This window comes from Artibeus jamaicensis, unplaced genomic scaffold, assembly GCF_021234435.1.
Source record: "Artibeus jamaicensis isolate MK-2021 breed Jamaican fruit bat unplaced genomic scaffold, CSHL_Jam_final contig_867, whole genome shotgun sequence".
Lineage (NCBI taxonomy): Eukaryota > Metazoa > Chordata > Mammalia > Chiroptera > Phyllostomidae > Artibeus > Artibeus jamaicensis.
In genome coordinates, this window is record NW_026521995.1 from 6,112,380 (window position 1) to 6,136,170 (window position 23,791).

The window sequence follows — 23,791 nt, forward strand, 5'->3', positions numbered from 1 at the left end:
GACCATCTTCTTACACCACACTCAAGAATAAATTCAAAATGGATCAAACACTTCAATGTTAGGCCCAAAACCATAAAAATCACAAAATAAAGCATAGGCAGTAAAATCTTCGACATTGCTCATAGCTATATTTTTCTGATATACCTCCTTAGGCAATGGAAACAAAAGAAAAAAAAAAACAAATGGGACTGCGTCAAACTAAAATATTTTGCATGTCAAAGGAAGCCATCAATAAAATGAAAAGACAACCCACAGAATAGGAGAACATATTCACTAATACATCTGATAAGAGGTTAATATCCAAAATTTCAACCATCTTGTACAACTCAATACCATAAAAGCAAACAACTGAATTAAAAAATGGGCAAAAGACTTGAAGAGACACTTCTCTAAAGAGGACATACAAATGGCCAATGGAAATATGATAAGATGTTCAATGTCACTAATTAACAGAGAATTGCAAATTAAAACCACAGTAGGATATCAATTCATACCTTTCTGAATGTCTACATCAATAGATCAACAAACAACAAGTGCTGGTGAGGGTGTGGAGAAAGAGGAACCCTTCTGCACTGTTGGTGGGAATGCAGATTCATGCAGCCACTGTGGAAAACTGTATAGAGTTTCCTCAAAAAACTAAAAATGGCACTTCTGGTCAAGATGACGATGTAGGCAGATATGGCTCACCTCTTCACACAACCACATCAAAATTACAAGTAAAATATAGAACAACCATCACTCAGAGCCATCAAAAATAGAGTTGTATGGAAGTCTGACAACTATGGAGTTAAAGAAACCATATCCATCCAGACTGGTAGGAGGGGTGCAGACACAGTATGGGCTCACCCACTTTCAGTGGATAAAAATTTGGGAGAGTTATCTTGGGACCGAGGAGTCCCAACCCCACACCAGGCCCCACAGCCCAGAGTTCCAGTGCCAGAAAGATAAGTCCCCACAATTTCTGGCTTCAATACCAGCAGGGATTGATTTTGTGGAAGAAACTTCTGGAGCCCCAAGCAGTTCCCCTTAAAGAACCTGCCCATGGACTCACCTACTCAGACTCATTTCCTCTGAGCTCCAGCAGTAGAGTAGCAGTTTGAAAGGCACCAGTGGCATAAAGGTGGAACTGAAGTGTCTGGTATCTAGGTGAGCAGAGGTCATTGTCCCTTTTCTGGGTTCCCAACCCCCACAGAACCGAGAAGTTGATACCATATTTGTGACTCCATCAACCTGGCTAACACTGTTTGACCCTTCTTCAAAATCCCCAGAGACTCTGCCCCACACAATTTATTGGCCCACCTAAGCTGCTTTTTCATATGAATGGCGAGTCTTGGCTTATTCTTCACAACTTCCTAAATCCTATCAAACAAGCAACAGCTGGCCTCAGTGACCCTCAGGTCTGGCACTAGCAGCAGCCAAGCTAGATTCATAGCTAGGCTTCACCTGGGAATCTCCAACTCCAGCACAAGTAGCAGCCATCTCAGATTGCTTTATAGCTCAGGCAGGGTGGTTCCAGGCAAAACACGGGTGGGGGATGACCTTGGCCTCCACCACCTGGGAAACCCCAGGGCCAGTGCACTGAGCTGACAGCTACAGACCACATCAGAGCACCACCACCCTGCCTCTGCACAGCTGATCCTCCATGGAGGGTACAGGTTGGTGGTAAGTAGTCACAGCCAATCCTTGCAGCTGACTAGCCTGGGTAAATCCCTCCCATTAATCTGCCAATAATCATGGCCCATATGAAGTGTGCACCTCATGTACCCAGTTAGGGTGATATGGGAGGTTGTGCCACTGGACCCTACAGGACACCTACTACATTAGCCTACACTACCAAGACATGGAATCAAAGCAACTCTACCTAATACATAGAAACAAACACAAAGCCATGAAAAGCAGGGATCTACAGTCAAAATTGCTCTGCCCAGCAAAGCTATCATTTAGAATCCAAGGCCAGATAGAGAGCTTCCAAGACAAGAAAAAAACTAAAGGAGTTCATCATCACCAAACCATTATTTTATAAATGTTAAAGGGATTTAAGAAAAAAATCAAAACTATGAACAATAAAACACGTATTGATCAACAATTGAATTTAAAAAACAAACTAAGCAAACAAGAACAGAGACAGAATCATGAATACAGAGAGTTTTGATGGTTGCCAGATGGGAGGTGGTTATAGGGGAATAGGTGATGAGGTGAGGGGATTAAGAAGTACAAATAGGTAGTTACAGAATAGCCATGGGGATTAAAGTGCAGTCAAAGAAATAGCATAGCTAAAGAACTTATACAAATGACCCACGGGCAGGAACAATGGTGGAGAGATCACCCGAGGGGGTGCTGGGTGGAGGGTGGCAAATGGGGAAAAATCAAGATAACTGTAATAGCATGATCAATAAAATATAATTTAAAAATTAAAAATGGAACTGCCTTATGACCCAATGATCCCACTTCTGGGAATTTATCTGAAGAAACAAACTCAAAACACTAATTTGAAAGAATATATGTACCCCTATAGTCATTGGGGCATTATTTATAATCACCAAGATTTGGAAGCAGCCAAAGTGGTCCATCAGTAGATGAATGGATAAAACAGGTATTGTACATTCACACAACGGAATACCGTTCAGCTATAAAAAAAAAAAAGAAATTTTACCCTTTGCAACAGCATGGATGGACCTGGAGAACATTATGTTAAGTGAAATAAGCCAATCAGAGAAAGACAAATGCCATATGATTATACTCATATGTGGAATCTAAGGAAGAAACTGAACTAACAAGCAAAATACAAACAGACTCATAGGTAGAGATCAGGCTGACAGCTCTATGGGAGGGGAGGAGTTTGGGGGGGGTGGAGAGACTGGGCAAAAAATAAAAAGAATTCATGGACGCAACAACAGTGTGGTTATTGGGGGGGTAGAAGGGTGGGTGGTTGGCAGTGATAGAAGGTATGAGGGGAATAAAGGTAATGGAAAAACACAATAAAAAAGAAATTCTTTTAAAAATATCCTGCCCCGGCTGGTGGAGGTCATGGGTTTGATTCTTGGTGAGAGAACGTACCCAGGTTGTGGGTTCTATCCCGTGTTGTGATGCATGTGAGAAAGCCACCAACTGGAGTATCTCTCACACTGATGTTTTTTCTCTCTCTCCCTTTCCCCCTTCCTCTCACTCTAAAAGCAATGAAAAATGTCCTTGGGTGAGGGTGAGGATTAAAAATTAAAAACTCATAAATAATATATGAGTTGTCTGGGAAAAGTCTAGGCATTGTTAATATAATGAGGATGGTTTGCATGACATCAGTATAACCTGGAAGCCAAGGAGAGTGGACTGGAATACACATGTGTAAACAATGATGACTTCACTCTACTAGTCAGTGGGGCCTATAGACACCACTGAGTGAGCACGTGTACTGTGTAGCCATTCCATTCAAAATGACTGAGTGAGTGGAGCAATGAAACTGCATCCAATTTTGCATTAAGCTTGAACATTCCCCCACAGAAATTATTCAGATAATTCAGAAGGCCACAGCTACGGGCAACTGGTGATTGGGAGCTTCATCACAACAACCCATCCACTCATGCATCATGCCTGGTGCAAAGTTTTCTAGCAATGTGTCAAATCACCCAGGTGACTCTGCCTCTCTACAGCTCAGATTTGATGCCCTGTGACTTCTTTCTTTTCCCAAAACCAAAATCACCTTTGAAAGGAAAGGGATTTCAGACCATCAATAAGATTAAGGAAAATATGACAGAGCAGCTGATGGCGATTGGAAGAACTGTATGAAGTTCCAAGGTGCCTACTTTGAAGGGGACTGAGGTATCATGGCCCTGCGTACAATGTTTCTTGTATATTCTTCAACGAATGTCTCTATTTTTCATATTACATGGCTGGACACTTTCTTGACACTTTCAGACCTCATATATATCCTTGAGTGAGGATTAAAAAGTAAAAAATTAAATTTGGGTCTTTAAAATTTTTTCTACTTCTCTCTGTATTTTGCTTGTTTTCCTCCTCAACTTTTTTTGAATACATGAATATTTAAAGTGGTGGTTTTCATATCCTTGTTTATTAGTGCTCTCATTGATGTCAATTCTTTGTCTGTATTGACTGATTTTTCTCTGTTACGTATTGTATTTCTGGGTCCAGAAGAGCTTTAGTCTAATTCTAATTTGGCTCCACTACTCAGGCAATATACTTCTCAGTGTACTACTCAGTGCCCTGTGTCTTAGGTGTTCCCACCCTCACTGGTGGGGATATGAACTTTATTTGGCTCTGCTGCCTTCCGTTGCTTAATTCTCTGGCTTCAGTAGTTTCATCACAGACATGTACTGTTAACCAATGACTTCGGGGAAATCCTCTTGCATCTCCCCCCTCCACCCTGCCAACCTATGCAGTTCTCACCTCTCCCTGTGATGTGTGCTGTGAACTCTACATGCCTGTCTTGACCTTCCTGAACTCTAAACTCTGTCTCTTTAATGCAAGAAAACTGCTAGGTTTTGTTTAAATTCCTCTTCTTTGGGCTTTGGCCTATAAATTACCTCCAGAGAGCATGCTGAGGCAATTGTAGGGCTTGTTTTCCTTATCTTAGGGATGACTTCTCTATGCTGCCTATTGCCCAGTGTCTGAAAACCATTGTTTATATATATATATATATATATATATATATATATATATATATATATATATATATATATATAATAAAAGTTTTTAAAGGTTAAATTCCATCCTTGATTGGAAGCAGAAGTTCAGCTAAACCACTTTAAACAACTTGTATTTTCTTCATACTTATGTGGATAAGTTTGTTTAAAGAAACTAAAATTGTTTCTTGCTTTTAAGGGCCTTTCATCAATCTTGAACTCAATGGCTAGGAATCAATAATGGTCCATATCGAAAAAGTCATTAGATACCATCAGGAAATAACGTTCAATCCAAACCAATGCCTTAAAACTCCCTTGAAAGTTGGAAATGGCAGATATGATCTTTTGATTAATAAAATATTTCTTTCAGATAAAAAAGAAATGTGTATACTTTCACCACCTTTTAATTTGCAATCTTGTAATTCAATACATTATTTTGTGTGAGCTCAAAGCTAGCCCATCTGTTATAGAAAACAAGATATTCTATTCTATATGAATGATAATTTATTTTTCTAATTATAAAAAATAAAATTTAAATGAAACTAATACAATGTTAATGATATCTTAATTTTAAAAATGAATAAAAATCTAGGTTCCTTCTGTATTCTCAATTCATTTCCCAGGATTAATTTTGTTTTTTGTTTTCTGTATTTCTATTTATGTATCAATTATAACTTAATTTGTAAAACATAATATAATGTGTTGTTTTTCCATATACTAATATTTTCTTTCCAGTAACTACATTTTATTCATTTTCTGGATAATATAGCTTTATTATAAAGGTCTAGGAAATGACCTTTAGTTCTCATTAGAGAACTGGCCATACAGTGTACTTTTAATCAGATGTTAGCTATAGATTAATGATTTTAAAACTAAAATGGTAATCTTCAATAAACACACCATACTTGCATATATTTTATTGCCAATAATCACCATATAGGAAGTCATATCAAGTCTCTCGATACACATTTTAAAGAGCACACAGAAAAATACTGACCTAAAGTTGCAACAGTTTGATAATGCTTGATTGAGATCATTTCCCCTAATGGGTTAGATGGGCATCTGGTTAACTGCTAAAAAAAAATCAGGTACTTTTAAGGTTGGTTTTAATTAGTTACTCAGGTTAAAAGGCAGTGTGCAAACTGGTTAAAGTTATGTGCTTTAGTGTCAGGCGTATAATTCAGTCTGAGCTCTTGCTCATCCTAGCTGCCTCAATGTTCTGGACCTGAGTTCCCCTTCCATAAAACTGAGCTAATACTACTAATCTCATAGGGTTCGTGTGAAAATTAAATAGAATAATAGTAAAATACAATCACACTGTGTTCCTGGCACGTTGTAAACACTAATGCATTGAACAGATTATAATTTTTATCAGTATTCTTCTTGTTATTATCATTATTGGATACTCCTCTTGCTTATATTAAAAAGAACTGTTTGACCTTTTACTTCATCTTACTTATATGCTAGCAGAAAAGTCTTATTCTCTAAAAATGCTGTGTCATGGTATATAAATGGTTATCACAAGAGACAGAGATAGACATAATTTCCTGACTTGTAACAAACAGATTCTTATACTCCGATGTATACATACTATGCTTAAGATATTGAACCTTGTTCTGGAATGAAATAACCTTTAAAAAATAAATCTAGCACTCATAAAAGTTCACTTATTCATAAATTTCCCTGAAAATTAATTTTAAGAAATATTTTTGGCATATTTTCTCCTCAACATTTAAAAGTATATGTGAAATGCAAAAAATGGGAAAAGGACTTGAACAGACACTTCTCTAAAGAGGACATACAGAATATCCAGAGACACATGAAGAGATGCTCAATATCGTTAGCTATCAGAGAGATGCAAATTAAAACCACGATGAGATACCACTTTACACCAGTCAGGATGGCTATAATAGACAAAGCAACAAACAACAAATGTTGGAGAGGGTGTGGGGAAAAGGGGACCTTAGTTCACTGTTGGTGGGATTGCAGACTGGTACAACCATTATGGAAAACAGTATGGAATTTTCTCAGAAAAATAAAAATTGACCTGCCTTTTGACCCAGCAATTCCACTGCTAGGATTATACCCCAAGAATCCTAAAACATCAATTTCAAAGAACCTATGCACCACAATGTTCATAGCAGCACAATTTACAATAGCCAAGAGTTGGAAGCAACCTAGGTGCCCATCAGTAAACGAATGGATCAAAAAATTGTGGTACATATACACAATGGAATTCTATGCAGCAGAGAGAAAGGAGCTACTACCTTTTGCAACAACATGGATAGAACTGGAAAGCATAGAACTGGAAAGCATTATGCTGAGTGAAATAGGCCAGGCATTGAAGGACAAATACCATATGATCTCACCTTTGACAGGAAGCTGAAGAATAAAACAAACAAGCAAGCAGAATAAAAACAAAGACACTGAAATAGAGAACAAGTGGGCAGCGACCAGAGGGAAGAGGGAAGGGAACTTAAGGGGAAAAAGGGGGAGGGATTTTGAGGAACAAGTATGAAAGACACAGGGATGAGGACTGGGGGGGGGAATGGGAGGGAGGGGGGAGACCGGGCGGGGGGGTGGGGTGGGATGGGAGAAATAGATAAATAAAAAAATGTACTTGAAAAGTAACTAAATAAAATTTAATATTAAAAAAAAGTATATGTGAAATGCCAGAGAGATGTGTTAATATACCATGTTACACATAACCTATAGAAACCCAAATGAGAAGTAATAACCCACAATGAACAAACATTAAGTCAGTAAATGCAGATGGAAGCTGCAGTTCTCCTTCCTGACAAAAATCCTGCTTGTGAATGCCCTTACCTTCATTCATACGTCTGAAGAAAAAATAGTACCTTTTCTCATTATCCCTCTATTTCTAGTTCCCCAGACCTTCAATTTTTCTGCACTTTTTAAGTGAATATATTAATTATAGCACATCTTAAGTTGTATGTTTGCTTTTTCTGGTGATTTTAAAATCTATGTGAACTGTGAGGTTTATGTCTGGAATGAAAACATGTAAGTGTGAGAAGAGAACTTGGGTAAAAATAACTCAAGAGATGAAGAGAAGTGTTATTATTATATAGGTCTGTGGAGACTGGATAGCCAGATGAAAAATTGGAATAACGACTTCTAGCACTAATCATAAAACTGTCCAAGGTCATATATTGCAGCAATGGGAATTTTAGCATAAAATTTCATTATGCTAAAAACAAAGATGGAATATTCTTGACTTTGAATATAAGTTCATTTAAAAGTGTTACTGCTTTTTCCAATTGAATTATCGGCTGTAATTAGTCAGTAAAGTAGGTAAGAACCTCAGGAGAAGATTTCTATGTCAGATAAGATTTCATAATAATCAAGATCTCAGATAAATAATCAGATTTTAAACAAGAAGATGTTACAATCATTCGGAAAATGTATGGGTATGTATATATTATATATATATATATATATAATATATACATAAATATATATCAAAATAAAGGGTAGTCCAAGATGAATGAGAAGTTCTGAAAATGAAATTCTGACTACATGTCAACATTACCCCAAAGAAAACCCTGAAGGCATAAAATAGAAATGACTACTGATTGCTTATGGCGTTAAATATTCCCATGTTCAAAAAGCATGCATCCAAAAACTTTATGCAAGTGAGCTTGATGTCAATTTCAAAGAGCATCTAAAAATTTGTGGAGCAGCAATGATTGCATGAGCTTTTTGAAATTTTAGGTCACTGAAATGAAGATCATTTTTAAAAAAAATATAAGATAATTGGACTCATAAATCAGGAAAATACCTGAGACATAATAATATATATCTTGACTTTAGTACAGCCTCTTATCAAATCCTTACTGATAAGGTAGAGAAGTATGAACTGATTTATGGATGCTGTCCATTATTGCTGTCTACCTAGAAAAAAATATCTAGTAGCCTACTAAAGTGCAAAGTATTGTACTTGCCTTGTTTGATGATTGATGGAGATATAAAAGACATTGGATTTACAAATGACACAAAGCTGGGAGTGATGATTAAGAGAGTGTGTGAAAGATTAAAAATTCAAAACTCTCTCCATAGATTAATGATGAGTTTCGATAAAAAAGAATCAGCTACACAACTGTAGGATAGGAGGGACCAATCAATCATAATTCATGTGGAAATTTCAATGTGAGACAATGGTAGAAAGAACATGACTGTCAAAATGCTAATGGATGCATCAATATAAGTATTGTGTATCAAGAAAAGTAGATCATCACCCTATGGCTATTCAGACCAAATGTGGAATATTACCTTAAACAACAGGGAAAGAGAGAATGATCAGAGATGTCAAGTTGCTGGAGTTATCAATAGAAGAGTCACAAATTTGGCAAAGATCTTGGAAACCACTTCACACATCATGAGTAACTGAAATTTTGAAATTGATTCATTTCCCATTGACTTTAACACTTTTATCTCTTAAGTCCCACTTTTGGTTCACCTGGAAAAGGTTGTCCTTCACCTTACTTTGGTTACATAATATCTATTTGGTAACATACATCTGTCTCATTTAGGATCTACATTTCTCATTAAGGCCTTCAGTAATATATGGTTTTATTTTAATCAATGTTTTAATGTTTTTATTTTTGTTTTCCAAGGGAACCAAACTCTGAGGTATGGGATATCACAGTAGAGCCAATTTTTTATTTAAAAAAAATCCCATTCTTTATGAAAGCTGGACAATCATCTTGCCAGTCTTATAAAAAGCTGAGTTCTTACAGTGAGCTTTTTTCAAAAATTTGATTTTGTAAAGAGAGAGGAAAGGGGGAGAAGGAAACATCAATTTGCTGTTCCACTTATTTATACACTCATGGGTGATTCTTATATGTGCCTTGACTAGGGATTGAACTTGCAACCGTGTGTGTCAGGACAATGTTCTAATTAACTGAGCTATCCAGCCAGGGCCTATAGTGAGCTTTCCTGAAGCTGCAAATACAAGTAAGCCTTGTATCTTAATATATTTCTTATGACTAATTCTTACTATCATTCAGGGGATTGAGTCAGGATAAATTTGTGTTAGTGTGGTAAGAAAGTATTGGTTAAATGTGTAATTATGTTCTGTTTTTATAAATTAGTGGTTGTGGGCTGACTCATTAACAGAGAGAGTCCTGTAGCACCATATTCCTTCAGAGTAAACTAAGGAGTCTGCGTTGTCTCTCCAACATTCCCCAAGAACAGTATTATATTTTCCAAGAACAATATTATACACATCATAGGGGCTCAGTTAATGTTTGTCAAATGAAAAAGACTGTTCCTATAAAACTTCTTGAAAAAAATCACCTAGATGCATACTAAAGCTTTTTTAATTTACCATTGACAGAACAACTATCTAACAAAATATTTTACCATTCAAATTCAGTACTCTAAGGAAAAGACAATCTACCAGTAGGTTACAGAGAGGAGAAGCTTTATGTTGTACAATATACAGGAATTTTGAACCAAAAGTCCATTCAGTAATAGTTTGAACACTGCTCATAAACTCTGCAACTGTAGCATATCTTCTTTATATTCCCCTTTCCAATATCTACTAGATTTTGAGAAGTGAATGGAAAACAATGCAGGTACTGCTCTGATTAAAACTAAGATACTCAGGCTTAAAAGGAAGGGTGTGCTCACTTATTGAAGATGTTACCCATGCCGGGTAATTATCAACAAAAACAACTGACCATTAGATATGAAAGAAGCCATAAAGATTATTTAGTTTTACAGATCAGAAAACAAACAATTAATTCATAATTAATTAATTACCAAAACCAATTAGTTGTAGCCTCCTTTTTATTTTTCCTTAGCCTAATGCTTTTAATGTGGTTTTGACTTGAATCAGGAAAAGGCGAAAGGTAAATGACAGCAAAGTCCTAGGAGGAATGAGATTTTCTTCACTACTTACCTTCTTTTCTTTTTACTGACTTAAAGAAATCCTCAGTCCCTACACATGAGAGTAAATGAAATGTATTTTTGATGATCTTTTTGAAATTTGGAGAACTTAAAAGCCCCTATCACCTATGTACACATTTTAAATCAATTACATATTTTTGGTTCTCTATCCACTCTTCCTTCCATCTCACTATTAGACCCATAAGAGACCTTAGAAACTATCTTGTCTGTTTTTGTTTGTTTCACTGAGCAAAATACTGAGGCTCTGCACAGGCTGGGTAGCTCAGTTGGTAGAGTGTCGTCCAGATATGCCAAGGTTTTGGGTTCAATTCCCCGTGGAGGCACACACAAGAATCAACCAATGAATGTAAGTGGAACAACAAACTGATGTTTCTCTATCTAAAACTATTACTAAGTAATAAATAATAAAAATTGAGGATCAGAAACAAATTGATAGGGGGAAATGATAGGGGGAAATGAGTACTAGCCCTTTAGGAAGAAAGCAGTCAGAAATAAAACAACTCCTAAAACAACAAACTCCTAACACAGGATAAAATTGTGATTTTTTTCTTTTCAACAAGAAATTTCCCATATACCACATAAATTTCAAATGTTACATACCACATCATGTGCGAACAAATCAAATAAATTACAAAACAATTACATACCATATTACAGGAGACTAACACAAAATGGCCCTCTAGCAGCACTGGATTGCCCTTTCTGAATTCCGAGAAACTAAATATCTAATTTTGCAGACTTTTATTTACGAAGTTATTATCCAAGGCTGAATCTATTTTTAACTTCTTTTTAAAAGTCCTCTGATGCTTTGTTAATCCTGAAATAGAACAATCATTCCCCATTCTTCATTCAAGCGATAGTCCTATATTACCTACATACCGAGGAGGCTGGGGAGGCTCCTTCCAGTCACTGGGTATGAGGTTATAAATGCTCTCAGAAGAGCATGTTGAATCCATGGCCACCAAATGACGCCTCAAAACTACTCAAATTTTTTCTCAGAGTATCAGTATCTCTGTCCCGTTCTTCACTGCTTCCCCTTTCCTTTCCTACTCTCTTGCCTTCTCAAGTAACTAAGATTTATTTTTTTCACGCAATTCCCTTTTGACCTCTTACTAGCGGCCCTCTATTGGGAATATACCCTAGTCCTCTTGGAGTTGCTTAGCGTTGTTAGCCGCGAGCTTGCCTTGGAAACAGTTACTAGGCAACGAGAAAGCGGGGGAGGAAGCACAGCAAGCTACGTTTCCTCTTTTCCGTCACCGCAGCTCATTCTTTTGCCGGGAAAGCTCAATGGAGACCACTGTTTATATGTGCCTCTGGCAGTAATGGAGTGAAAAAAGGCATCCTCTGAAAAATGTTGCTCTTTCTGTCTCTATATTTGGAGAGAAAAACCATCCCAAACGCACGAGAAACGAATCGGGAACCTAACGTCACAACAACGCTCTTCGTTGCACGTCCCAAAAACGGCAGGGGCGGAGCAAGCGGATCTGGCCACGCCGACGCAGGCCCACAACTGGAGCTGGAGGAGGAAGGGGAGGGACCCAGGGAGCTGGGCGGCCCCGTGGGTGGAGCGCCCGACGAGAGTCACGTGCCAGGCCCAGCACTTTTGGCCTCGGGTGTAGCGCGCGGAAGCGCGAGTCCGCACCGGCGCAGTCGCAGGGGCGGCGGGGCAGGTTTGGAGCAGGCTAGCGAGCACCTGGGCCTGTGCTGCTGTCGTGCGTGGGGAGAGCCGTAGGTGTGGGGTTCGTTACCGAGGGGACACTGGCAGCTCCTGGGTACTCCCTCCCATTTCCGTTACTTATCCCCGTCTTCTCAGTGTCATTTTTTTTTTTGGTGAGTTATATGAGGAAAAATAAAGGGAGGTTATAGACGTTAGTCCGTTCCCATCGCATGCCTTACCCACCTAGTTCCTTCCCCTTTCCGTTCCCTTGTTGTCATCTCAGCTCACTTCTGCTTCTGGCCTCGGCTGGCCTGAGCTCCCTGTGCGCCCACGTCCCGCCATCCACCTGTCGCGTCCTGGCTTCTGCCATTGCTTCTGCACCCTAACATCTGCTTTCCATCCTGTTTCCCTCTTGATCCGGCCCTTCCTGTTAGATCTTTCTCCACCTATGTGTGGGCTTTTTTTTTTTAAACAAGTAGCCTAAATCAGAGGAAGCCGTTTAAATGGGCCCTTTAGTTTTTGCTCACACGTGTGTGTATGTGTGTGTGCTTGTGCGTGTGTGTGTGTCTGAAAATTTATCTTTAGGAGAGGCAGTTTTATTCCGTTCTCAATCCATTTGGTCTTACATGAACGTATTTGTACACGTATGACTCCCGAGAGAAACTTTTTAAAAGCTTTGACTTCCGAATTCCTAAAAGACATTTTGGCAATGTAATTCAGGAAGGAAGATAGATGGTTCTGAACTGACCTTACAAGTGTCAGTTCCAAAGACAATAAAGATGCTCGAAGATGGGAGAGAACACCAGTTTCGGTCGTCTGACTGCCAGTATACTCAGTGGGGGGATTAAAAGCATATGGTGTCTTAATTTTTTAGTTCCTACTTAAAAGGCTTTGCTGATTGTCTGAGTTCTTATCATTTGGGAATCAGTGAATTTCATTAGATAAGTATTAATGTAGTATTTTCTTAGCCAGTTGATGTTAATTTTTATCCCAGGCGTTGAACAAATATTTTATTTCAGATGGGTGACACCTTGGGGATGATTCCCCTATTCTCCACATCGGATTTTTTATTTTTCAAAACGTGTATATGCCACTTTGACCTTTTTGTTTCCCCTTTTAATTTTTTTTTTGTTTGGGTTTTTTGTTCCAATTCTTTTCTCTCTACATACTGAGATTTGAACTGAGTACTCAGAATGGTAATACCATTAGCTAAATGGATAGTCATTGGCAATAACTTACAAATTTTCTAATTAGAAGGAACACTTTAAGACTATTTCTGCTAATCAGTTCATTTAGGAGCCAGTAAGGGCAAAGAAAAACATTTCTTCAGTTAGTAAGTACTGACTGGCCTTAGTCTTAACTTTGTAGTGGTTCTGAATACAGTATTTTCATGGATGTCATATTTATTGTGGTTTTAAAATTACTGAACAGAATTTGATCTCACTATAAGATATTTAGTTTACAGTTATTGTGGAAGTTGTTAAATAGTTTGGAAAGGAACTTTTTTCCTTAGATACTTGGTCTGTAATTCTGTTTATTTTTTGAAAGTATGTTTACAAAGAATGAATTTCTAATTACTATAATGCCTTCAGTGTGGCAATATTGTTCAAGGAAATGCCTGTGTCCAGTATGTCCACAGGATCCATAAGAGGTCATATACTTACTCTGTAAAGGGCTAGTTAATAAATATTTAGGCTTTTGCAGGCCAGTTGGTTTCTGTTGCAACTACTGAATGATACCATTGTAGCTCATCAGCAGCCAAAGACAGTGCTAAACAAATGAACAAATGAAAGCAAAGTTGTATTCTCTGAAACTTAATTTAAATTTACAAATGAGCAGTGGACCAGATTTGGCATGTGGGTTGTATTTGACACAGACTCCTGATATAAATGGTTGTACATACATTTGGGTTTTGTTTGTTTGTTTGTTTTGCTGAAGATTATTTTAATCTAGTTAGATGAATAAAATGGGTGTAGTTGTGAATACAAATGAGACAGTTGGGAGGAATATAAACCCTTTATAAAGACAGATGTACTTTAAAATATTTTCCTAAGTTATAAATTGGAAAAGTATACTTTAAAAGTATTGAATTAAATATTCAAGAGCATTAAGGGGATATCTAACAGCACAAAGAAACAACAGGAAATGCTTAGTCAGCTTTGATCTAAGGTTAAGGCAACAGTGAGTGGTGAACTTGTAAAAATATGCTTTTGATTGTAAGATCCCTGTGATTACAACATGGCTTCAGAGTATGTGGTCCTTTCACACTCTCCACCTCACAATTTCTGTGGAAATAGGAGCTTGTTTAGAGGATGTTTGCTGAGTAGTGAGAAGCGGCAGAGCTTTACCTGCCCCTGCCTCCTTATGTCATTAATGTGGTCTCGTTTGTTCTTAATTACTTCTTGGAAAACAATGCTGTAAAAATGCAGTAATTTAAAAAAAACCTCAGTATCTTTCCTTACAGTGGACTAGGTTTAGTCATTCTTCTGAGAAATTTAAATAGAAATTGCATTAATAAAGAATGACAAACATAATCACGGCATTAATATGTCCAAAAGTTCATTAAACTATAGCCATTTCTCATCATGAAATAGTTTTCGAAGTGCTGTGTTTTATTTTAAATGGGTGAAAAATGCTGAATCATTTTGACTAAGTAGGATTTTGACAATTTCCCAGAGGAATTGAAAGATAAGTGGTTTTATAATGGAATCAAAAAATTCTTGTGGACCATTTTGAAACTAAAAATTAATAACATGTTGAGCATGATTTTGGTTGATTATCATTCATCTAGTGGTAAACTTAGGGAAACATCACTGTAAATAAATTGCTGAAAGTTAGCCTGTATTTCTGGTTTAAAATGTAACTTTATTAGCATTCTTAAGAAATGATTAAAAAGCAATTTGAAAAGTGATTACTGTACTTCTTCTCCTTGAATTCTGGCAATAATCCAGATTTGTGTGGGATCTGGCAAATCCCAGAATTGCCTATTTGTGACCTTTATACTGAAAAACATACTAACATATAAATAAATGAAAAATGTCTAATAACATAGCTTTGCATCATAAATGAAAATGATATGCAGTTGTTCCTCACTTTCACAGCTTCCATATTTGTGAATTGTGGCTAAAATTTATGTATAACCCCCATTAAATCATTAAAATTTTAAGTAATGTGAGAAATTTTATATGTTTTATTATTTGATCATATCATCTTTTATATTCCTTGATGACAGAAATTTTTTCACTACTGTTTAATAAAATTCTTTTCTACAATAAGACACACATGTTGAAAAAAGCAGTATTTTAATCTTTTAATAACAGACAGAAACGATCATTATTTTTCTGCACTTTAAATATTTCAGATGGACTTTTAATAATAGACTAGTCTATGTGTACAGTTTTATGGTACTGCATGCAGTTATGATTAACTTGAATTTTTTTCCATTGTAGACTTCACTTTTGCAAAGATTGACTTTGCCTCAGCTTCAGCAAACTCATCGTCTAAGATCGGTGCGTGTGTATCATGTTTACAAGTCACTGAGAATTAAGCACAGCACGTATAAGCTGGAAAACCAAATAAGAAATGTATTCCTTCTCAGTTGTAATTTAACTTGTAAGTTAAATTCAGTGTTAGCTTAAAATGGTTAATTACAGAACATAGTTTAAATAGAATTGATAATTGTAGTAGTAAATGATTGAACATATTTAAATGTACCATCTAACATTCAATATAGCTTAGTTGCATTTTGGTTCTACCACAGAACATTTGAAAAGCCCCACTGTGTGGCAATAAAGTTACCATAGTCAATTTAAATAAATTTGGCAGAAGTTATCAACTTGCATCTGCATGTGACTAAAATTTTTACTTGTCTGGCATGCTACATTTGTGTTATAATGGCGAGTATATTTCCCAAAACAGGGATTTGACCCATGTGAGGAATTACAGCTCTGCTTTGGATGCCAGAACAATTTTTTCCTCTTATCATTGGTAACATTCTTGAGGTTTTATTGCTGTCACTTTGGAGCCTGGAATTTTAATTAAGTCTTTCCACCAATGATGTTTATAGTACAGAGACCTAAGTGATGGTTCCATGCACATAAGGTTATATATATGTAGCCTTTGACCTTGCCACTGATCACTTTTCCTTAATTATTTGCATGTTATGCCTTTCCTTTTAGCTTTTTGTTAAGGTCTTCAATATGAAAAAATATAAGAATAATTCTTAACAGTATGCATAAAAAAGTCACATAAGAAAGAATATGTCATACCTTAGCCCAATACTTCGGAGAGTTATTTAAGCATGTTACAAGCAATCCTTTTTCTGGTTTCCTGTTGTGAATACTATATGTAAGCAATTTATGAGTAACATGATAGACTACCAACATATTCATATAACTAGAGAGAAATTAAATAGAAAGAGTATTAATCGGCGTTTGCGAACTGCAAATAAATAGCATTCCAACTCCAAGTAATCATATGGGTTATACACCATGAAACAATTTTCATTTTAGTAAAAGAAATGCTAATTTTATTTAGCATATATTTTTAAAAAGTATCTATTATACAGCATTTTTTGAATAAAGATTCTTTTGCTTAATAGTTACAAATTATTAAAGTTTTGATTATTCAATGGCTTGAAATTTGAAAAGATTTAAAAAAATATAATATGCATCATGTGGGAATTTGGGTTCAAATACTTTTTAAGTGTCTCGTAAATATGGAATGTTTTAAAATAGTTTATATACTGTGGGCATGGTTATATTCATTCCTGTAAGGATTTTAAATCTTGAAATTAGTAACCAAATTTTTGTTTGTTTGTTTTTATGTTTTGAAAAAGGCTAAAGCCAGTTTTTCGGTTGGCTTGGGCAGAAAACTGAAAAGAGAATGCTCCACTTTAACCGATGTCAGCATCTGAAACAAATAACTGAGAAATGTTTTTCTGTTATCCATGTTAACATGGATAAACATGTACAGCTATTTCTTTCAAGAACCTTTGTGCTTGCAGAATCAAGGAAGTCATGGCACTCAACCCACTCTCTTGGTGGAGACAAAAATATTGTCCTGATGGGACCGCCTGGAGCTGGGAAAACAACAGTAGGCAGAATAATAGGTCAGAAATTAGGTTGTTGTGTCATAGATGTGGATGATGATATCCTTGAAAAAACCTGGAATATGAGTGTGTCTGAAAAATTACAGGATGTTGGTAATGAACAATTTTTAGAAGAGGAAGGAAAAGCCGTGTTAAACTTCTCTGCATCTGGAAGTGTAATTTCCCTTACTGGGTCCAATCCAATGCATGATGCTAGCATGTGGCATTTGAAGAAAAATGGAATAGTCGTATACTTGGATGTACCTCTAACGGATATAGTTAGCCGTCTAAAATTAATGAAAATAGATAGGATTGTAGGTCAGAATTCTGGGACATCTATGATAGAGTTACTTAAATTAAGAAGACAGTATTATAAGAAGTGGTATGATACCCGGGTTTTTTGTGAAAGTGGGGCTTCCCCAGAGAAGGTAGCTGACAAAGTGCTTAATGCAGTTAAAAGATATCAAGATGTGGACTCAGAAACATTTATTTCAACAAGACACATTTGGCCTAAAGACTGTGAACAAAAGATTTCAACAAAATTTTTTAGCGAAGTTGTGATTGAGGGGTTAGCGTGCGATGGTGGACTCTTTGTTCCTGAGAAGGAATTTCCAAAATTAAACTCTGGGGAATGGAAAAGCCTAGTGGGAGCAACCTATGTAGAGAGAGCACAAATACTGTTAGAAAAGTGTATACATCCTGCTGACGTACCTGCTGCCAGATTGGGAGAAATGATTGAAAGTGCTTATGGGGAAAACTTTACCTGCTCAAAAATTGCCCCTGTCAGGCACCTTTCTGGCAACCAGTTCATCCTGGAGTTGTTTTATGGACCAACAGGATCATTTAAAGATTTATCTTTACAGCTTATGCCTCATCTCTTTGCATACTGTATCCCACCAAGTTGTAATTATATGATACTTGTAGCAACTTCAGGAGACACAGGGAGTGCTGTCTTAAATGGTTTTAGTCATCTTAATGAGAATGACAAACAAAGAATAGCTGTGGCCACATTTTTCCCTGAGAATGGAATAAGTGATTTTCAAAAAGCTCAAATAATTGGTAGTCAGAAAGAAAATGGATGGGCAGTGGGTGTCAAGTCAGATTTTGATTTTTGCCAGACAGCTATAAAAAGAATTTTTAAAGATTCCAATTTTACTGGCTTTCTTACTGTGGAATATGGAACAATCCTGAGTTCAGCTAATTCCATAAACTGGGGTCGACTGCTTCCCCAAGTAGTTTATCATGCTTCTGCATATCTTGATCTTGTTAGCCAAGGATTTATTTCTTTTGGAAGCCCAGTGGATGTCTGTATTCCCACAGGAAATTTTGGTAACATTTTAGCTGCAGTGTATGCCAAAATGATGGGGATTCCTATTCGGAAATTTATTTGTGCCTCTAATCAGAACCACGTTTTGACTGATTTTATAAAAACAGGACATTATGATCTAAGGGAAAGAAAATTAGCACAGACCTTTTCACCAGCAATAGATATTCTCAAATCTTCAAACCTGGAACGACACTTACACTTGATAGCTAATAAAGATGGACAATTAATGACAAAATTATTTAATCAATTAGAAGAGCAGCATCACTTCCAGATAGAAAAGATTCTAGTTGAGAAACTTCAACAGGATTTTGTAGCTGATTGGTGCTCTGAGGGGGAGTGCCTAGCAGCTATTCACTCCACCTACAATACTTCAGGGTATATTCTGGACCCCCACACTGCTGTTGCGAAAGTGGTTGCGGACAGAATGCAAGACAAGACTTGTCCAGTGATCATCTCATCTACAGCCCATTACTCAAAGTTTGCACCTGCTGTCATGCAGGCTTTAAAGATTCAAGACATCAACCAAACTTCATCAAGCCAACTTTATTTATTGAGTTCATACAATGCTTTGCCTCCACCACACGAGATTTTACTAGAGAGAACAAAACAGCAAGAGAAGATGGAGTTCCAGGTCTGCCCAGCTGATGTGAATGTCCTGAAGAGTCATGTGGAAAAACTAATACAAAATCAATTCATATAAAAGTTTTCTGAGTAAAATATTTGTTTCTGGTAATAAGCATGCAGTAATAAATCACAAAAGTTGATTTGGAGTACAATAGCATTTTAAATTTAAATACCTATGTCTGTATTGTTATCTTTTGGAAGTTCAATAGCCTAATCTCTACAACTGAACTTTGGACCTTGCACATGCTCTGTGAACCATTAACCTGGAAGTGACAAAAAGGAAGCATTGTGCGTGGAGCCTTGTGCTGTTCTGCTGTGTTTGGATATATCGGTTTCTACTTCCTTACCCCCACTTTTAGGTGGACCAAAATGTCTGGTATTCAGTTTGGCAATTGAAATATTTAAGCACAGTTGCTTACTACTACATCTAATTATTACTGGTTCTCTGTTGATGAGAAAGATAATTTACCACTCAAATGGCTGACTTGTATGTGTGAAGCAGTAAGCTCATCTATTAAAATTGAGTCAGTGTTTTTAACTTTATTTAGAATTCATTTGGGTTCAAATAATTGTGTGTATGCTACACCATCCAAATTAGATAAGTACTCTGTCCTTCACTCCCATTTGGATGTTTATAGTTACAGTATATAGTTTGAAAATCAAGATTCAGAAATAAAATTATTTCAAGAGAATAAATTTTCAAAATTCAGTGTGTGAGTAGTTTTAATAGAAGTATGTTTATAGGTAGCAGTTTTCCTGTATATTAATTGTCTCTGTTTACAATGAACATGGTCTTTTTTGACAACTAAAACCATACACAACTGATGCATATGTTAATTCTTTGTAGTAACTGCATTTTAATGAGACATTTATGAATTTATTGGATTATTTTTTTCTGAATTAAAGATTATCACTGAGCCCTGGCCAAGTAGCTCAGTTGGTTAGAGTGTCATCCAAATATGCCAAGGTTGAGGTTTGATCCCTGGTCAGGGGACGTACAAGTATCAACCAATGAATGCATAAATAAGTGGGTCAACAAATCAGTTCTCTCTCTCTCTCAATAAAAGAAAAAAAGAAGATTGTCATTGAAAGGACATGTTAGTGTAATGGACTACTCTCAGCCACAAGATGGCATTCCTAACATGACTTGTCATTGCTGATAATATTTTACCTCATTTTCCAGGAGAACCATCTCCATGAAAAAAATTAAAAGTTACTTGGAAAACCAGTAGTTTAATGAGCATGAATACTTTGTTTAAAATTTTAAAAATGCAAACCAATTACGTATTAACCTTGGCTCTCTGTCTTCTAAAAAGTAAGTTCTAAAACCAAAAATTGAAAACCAGGAGCACTTGTAAGAAAATAATGAGGTTTCAAAGTTCATTTTTAGTTATTTTATGATTTGCTTTTAAGGATTTTTGTCCCAGGAGTTGACATTTATAAAATACATCTAAATGTTCGATATATACATAAGAATACACTTTCTGAAAGAGGGAGGGACAGATGCACAAAAGTCGTTTCTGCCCTCAAGAACTGTAGTTAGGGAGACAACACTTAAAAATCAAATCATGTACAACGCAGTTAATGCAAGACAGTCCATAAGTGAAACAGTGATACATTCAAGTATTGTAATTAAGGAAAATATTACTATGGGATAGGTTTCAGAGGAAAGAACGTGAGGTGAGTCTTGAAGCATTGGGAAACTTTCTGAGAGGAGGAGGAAATGTATTCTAGACAGAGACCAGGGAAATAGGTAAGGTGAAATGTCTGAGAAAGCACCTGCATTTATGTGTGGTCAGTTTGTTCTCTTAACACACTTGCACTTTTTCCCAAAACCAGCTCTTGTCCTTCCCTCTCAGTTAATGATAGTGCCTCATTCAAGAGGAGGAACAAGCCATCAGATATGACATACCTTGGTTTCCCATCACCAAATGTAGTAAGTCTGCTGCACCTGTTTCTATCCTTTCCTATTCTACTTTGAAATTAGGTCAAATTCATCTTCCTTTTAGAGGCGGACCTCTTCAGGAGTGCCTTGGACTCTGTCCTTTGTAGCATTCGAGTAACTTACTTCATCAGTTGTGTCCTTTCCCATTTCTTCAACTTCTCTCTGATGGAACCTTTTTTGCTACGGCATTCAGATGTCGTCTTTTCCTATCTGAAAAAAGCATAAGAGCAAAAGAAAATCTCAATGTCCAGATATCTTCTCCATATAATCTTCAAAAAGGGTTGTCTCATACAGGTCTCTACGTTTTACTCATTATCTCCAGGTTATGTACAAGGTATATGTTTAAGGATGAATAATACACATGTGGTCATGGCCTCTCCTTAAGAATAGAACATTATGTATAACTTTGATACTCACTGTGGCCCCTCTTAAATTACATTCTCTTCTCTCGCCTAGAGGTACCACTATCCTAGAATTTCTATTCATCACTGCCTTGTTTGTATTTATAGTTTTGCATTACTTCGTTTGCCTCTTTTTGAATTTTATATAAATAGAACCATTGTATGTATGTTTCCATCACATTTTGATGAAAAACTTGAAAACCCATTCATGCAAATGAGTGAAGCCACAGTTCATTAATTTTTATTACTATGTGATATTTTATTGTGTGAGTAGGACAACATATCAGTTTACCAGTTAATGGATATTTAGATTGTCTAATTTTTATCTGTTCTTGTACTCAATATATATACTGTTTTATTAAATTTGTGTTGAGGCCTAATGAATATGGGCTTCCGAACATTTGTGATTCTAGTGATATGTAAAAATATATTTGATTTCTTTGCATTCAGATGAAGATGTATGGTTTATGAAATGAAAATTATCAATTTTCAGGATATAGTTATAATTTCTGGCTCTCACTATCTTTGAAATTATTTTATAATGTGAATTCGTAAGATTTTTGAAGAAATTAGTTTCAATTATGTATTAGTACAAATTGTAAAATATGTTTCCATCAAAATAAGAGTTTTGAGCCCTGGCTACTGTAGCTCAGTGGATTGAGCGCAGGCCTGTGAACTAGAGGATTGCAGTTCGATTCTCAGTCAGGGTACATGCCTGGGTTGCAGGCCAGTTCCCAGTAGGGACACACTCGAGAGGCAACCATACATTGATATTTCTTTCCCTCTCTCCTTCCTTTCCCCTCTAAAGATAAATAAATAAATAATTTAAAAATTGAGTTTTGAAGGCAGTAACTTGCTTTGTATGAGTTTTTGTTGGATTTTAATAGCAATTCACTTTTAAAAATAGTCATTTATGGAAAATACTGTCTCAATCCATTAAATCATTTATAAACATTTTATAATTCAGACTACTTAATGTTTGTAAAAAAAAAAAAGCTATGAATCTCAACCCATAGAAACATAAATGTTTTTGTCCCAAATCAAGGAACATGAATTAAATCTATGCAACAGTTACTTGTTTGGGCCCCACCTGTGTACTGCACAATCACAAAAATCTTTAGTTTTATCTCTGAAGCTTTGAAAACAAATAGCCTCCTTCAAAATCAAAGTTAGAATCTCTTCTGATTTCAAAAAAAAAAAAAAAAAAGCCAAGGAAGTTGCCCCTGTCCTGGGGAAGGAACCTGTCAAAGACACGAAATCAGGCCCTTGCCAGGTAGCTCAGGTGGTTGAGCATTGTTTTGATACGCCAAGGCTGTGGGTTGATCCCTGGTCAGGACATCTACAAGAATCAACAACCAATGAATGCATGCATATGTGAAACAACAGGTTAGTGTTTCCCCCTCTCCCTCTCCCTTTTCCTCTCTAAAATTAAAAAAATCAAACTTCATACATTGGTGGTATTTTGACTTGAAGACTTCCACACAAAATTTGAGCTTGTTTCCTAGAGAAAGCTTCATTGGTCATTTTAGCTATTTTTCTTTCCAAACTTTCTGGTTTCTTGAGGCTTTTTTCATCTAACTGGCAATTCCAGTTGTCTTGAGATGTTGCTGCACTGAAATTACTGTGCAGATGCAACACTTTCACTTATTATCATAGATGTCATTGAGATTTTTAGTGGCCTACAAAATGCAGAGTTGCTAATGGCTGATTAAATTTCATTCATAAATATTAAGGAAATTTATATATAATTTTAAATTAATTCAAAATGAATTATTTTACATAAATTCTCATATTTGGTGAATGAGTCCTAAAATTAGTCAATTTAATACCATCTAATAAGTTTAATGGCATCTTTATGGGGTTTTTGTAAAATAACTGCTTTATTATGGTTCCTATGAATTTGGCTGCTCTAATATCTCATATTAGTGGAATCGTACAGTATGTCTTGTGACTGGCTTATTTCACAGGCACAAGGTCCTCAAGTTTCTATTCACGTCGTACTGCATTTTTTAAATCTCTTCACCCCTTGTTAGTTGTTTGGGTTGTCTCTACATTTTAGCTATTGTAAGTAATGTTGCTGCAAACTTGAATGTACAAATATCTCCTCAAGACCCTGCTTTCAGTTCTTCTGAATATATACCCAGAAGTGGAGATACAGGATCATATAATTTTTAAACTTTTGA

General features: G+C 36.3%; 2 protein-coding genes across 9 annotated transcripts in view; one reads left to right on the plus strand and one right to left on the minus strand.

Annotated features, from left to right (window-relative positions):
• ENKUR (enkurin, TRPC channel interacting protein) overlaps positions 1–12,631 on the minus strand; it is a 42,386-nt gene extending 29,755 nt beyond the window's left edge. The window contains exon 1 of one of the 2 annotated variants that reach the window (XM_037125802.2): positions 12,466–12,631. In XM_037125802.2, coding sequence (XP_036981697.2) covers positions 12,466–12,500 — 35 coding nt within the window. In that variant the 5' untranslated portion in view covers positions 12,501–12,631. Of the gene's footprint in view, positions 1–11,444; positions 12,132–12,465 lie in introns of those variants that run through there. The other variant, XM_037125801.2, reaches the window with a different exon arrangement.
• Positions 12,174–22,427, plus strand: THNSL1 (threonine synthase like 1). 7 transcript variants are annotated; one of them, XM_037125794.2, is made up of 3 exons: positions 12,174–12,395; positions 15,672–15,834; positions 17,060–22,427. In XM_037125794.2, the coding sequence occupies exon 3, from the start codon at positions 17,107–17,109 to the stop codon at positions 19,336–19,338; it is 2,232 nt and encodes a 743-aa protein (XP_036981689.2). In that variant the 5' UTR covers positions 12,174–12,395; positions 15,672–15,834; positions 17,060–17,106; the 3' UTR covers positions 19,339–22,427. The 7 variants fall into 7 exon arrangements, with proteins under 7 accessions (XP_036981689.2, XP_036981688.2, XP_036981691.2 ...); XM_037125793.2 differs by having other exon boundaries at positions 15,672–15,731; XM_037125796.2 differs by having other exon boundaries at positions 12,174–12,337.
• Positions 22,428–23,791: the final 1,364 nt, after the last annotated feature.

Excerpts from the sequence above, each read along its gene's own strand:
- THNSL1 (XM_037125794.2), top strand. The coding sequence starts at position 17,107 with ATGCTCCACTTTAACCGATGTCAGCATCTGAAACAAATAACTGAGAAA.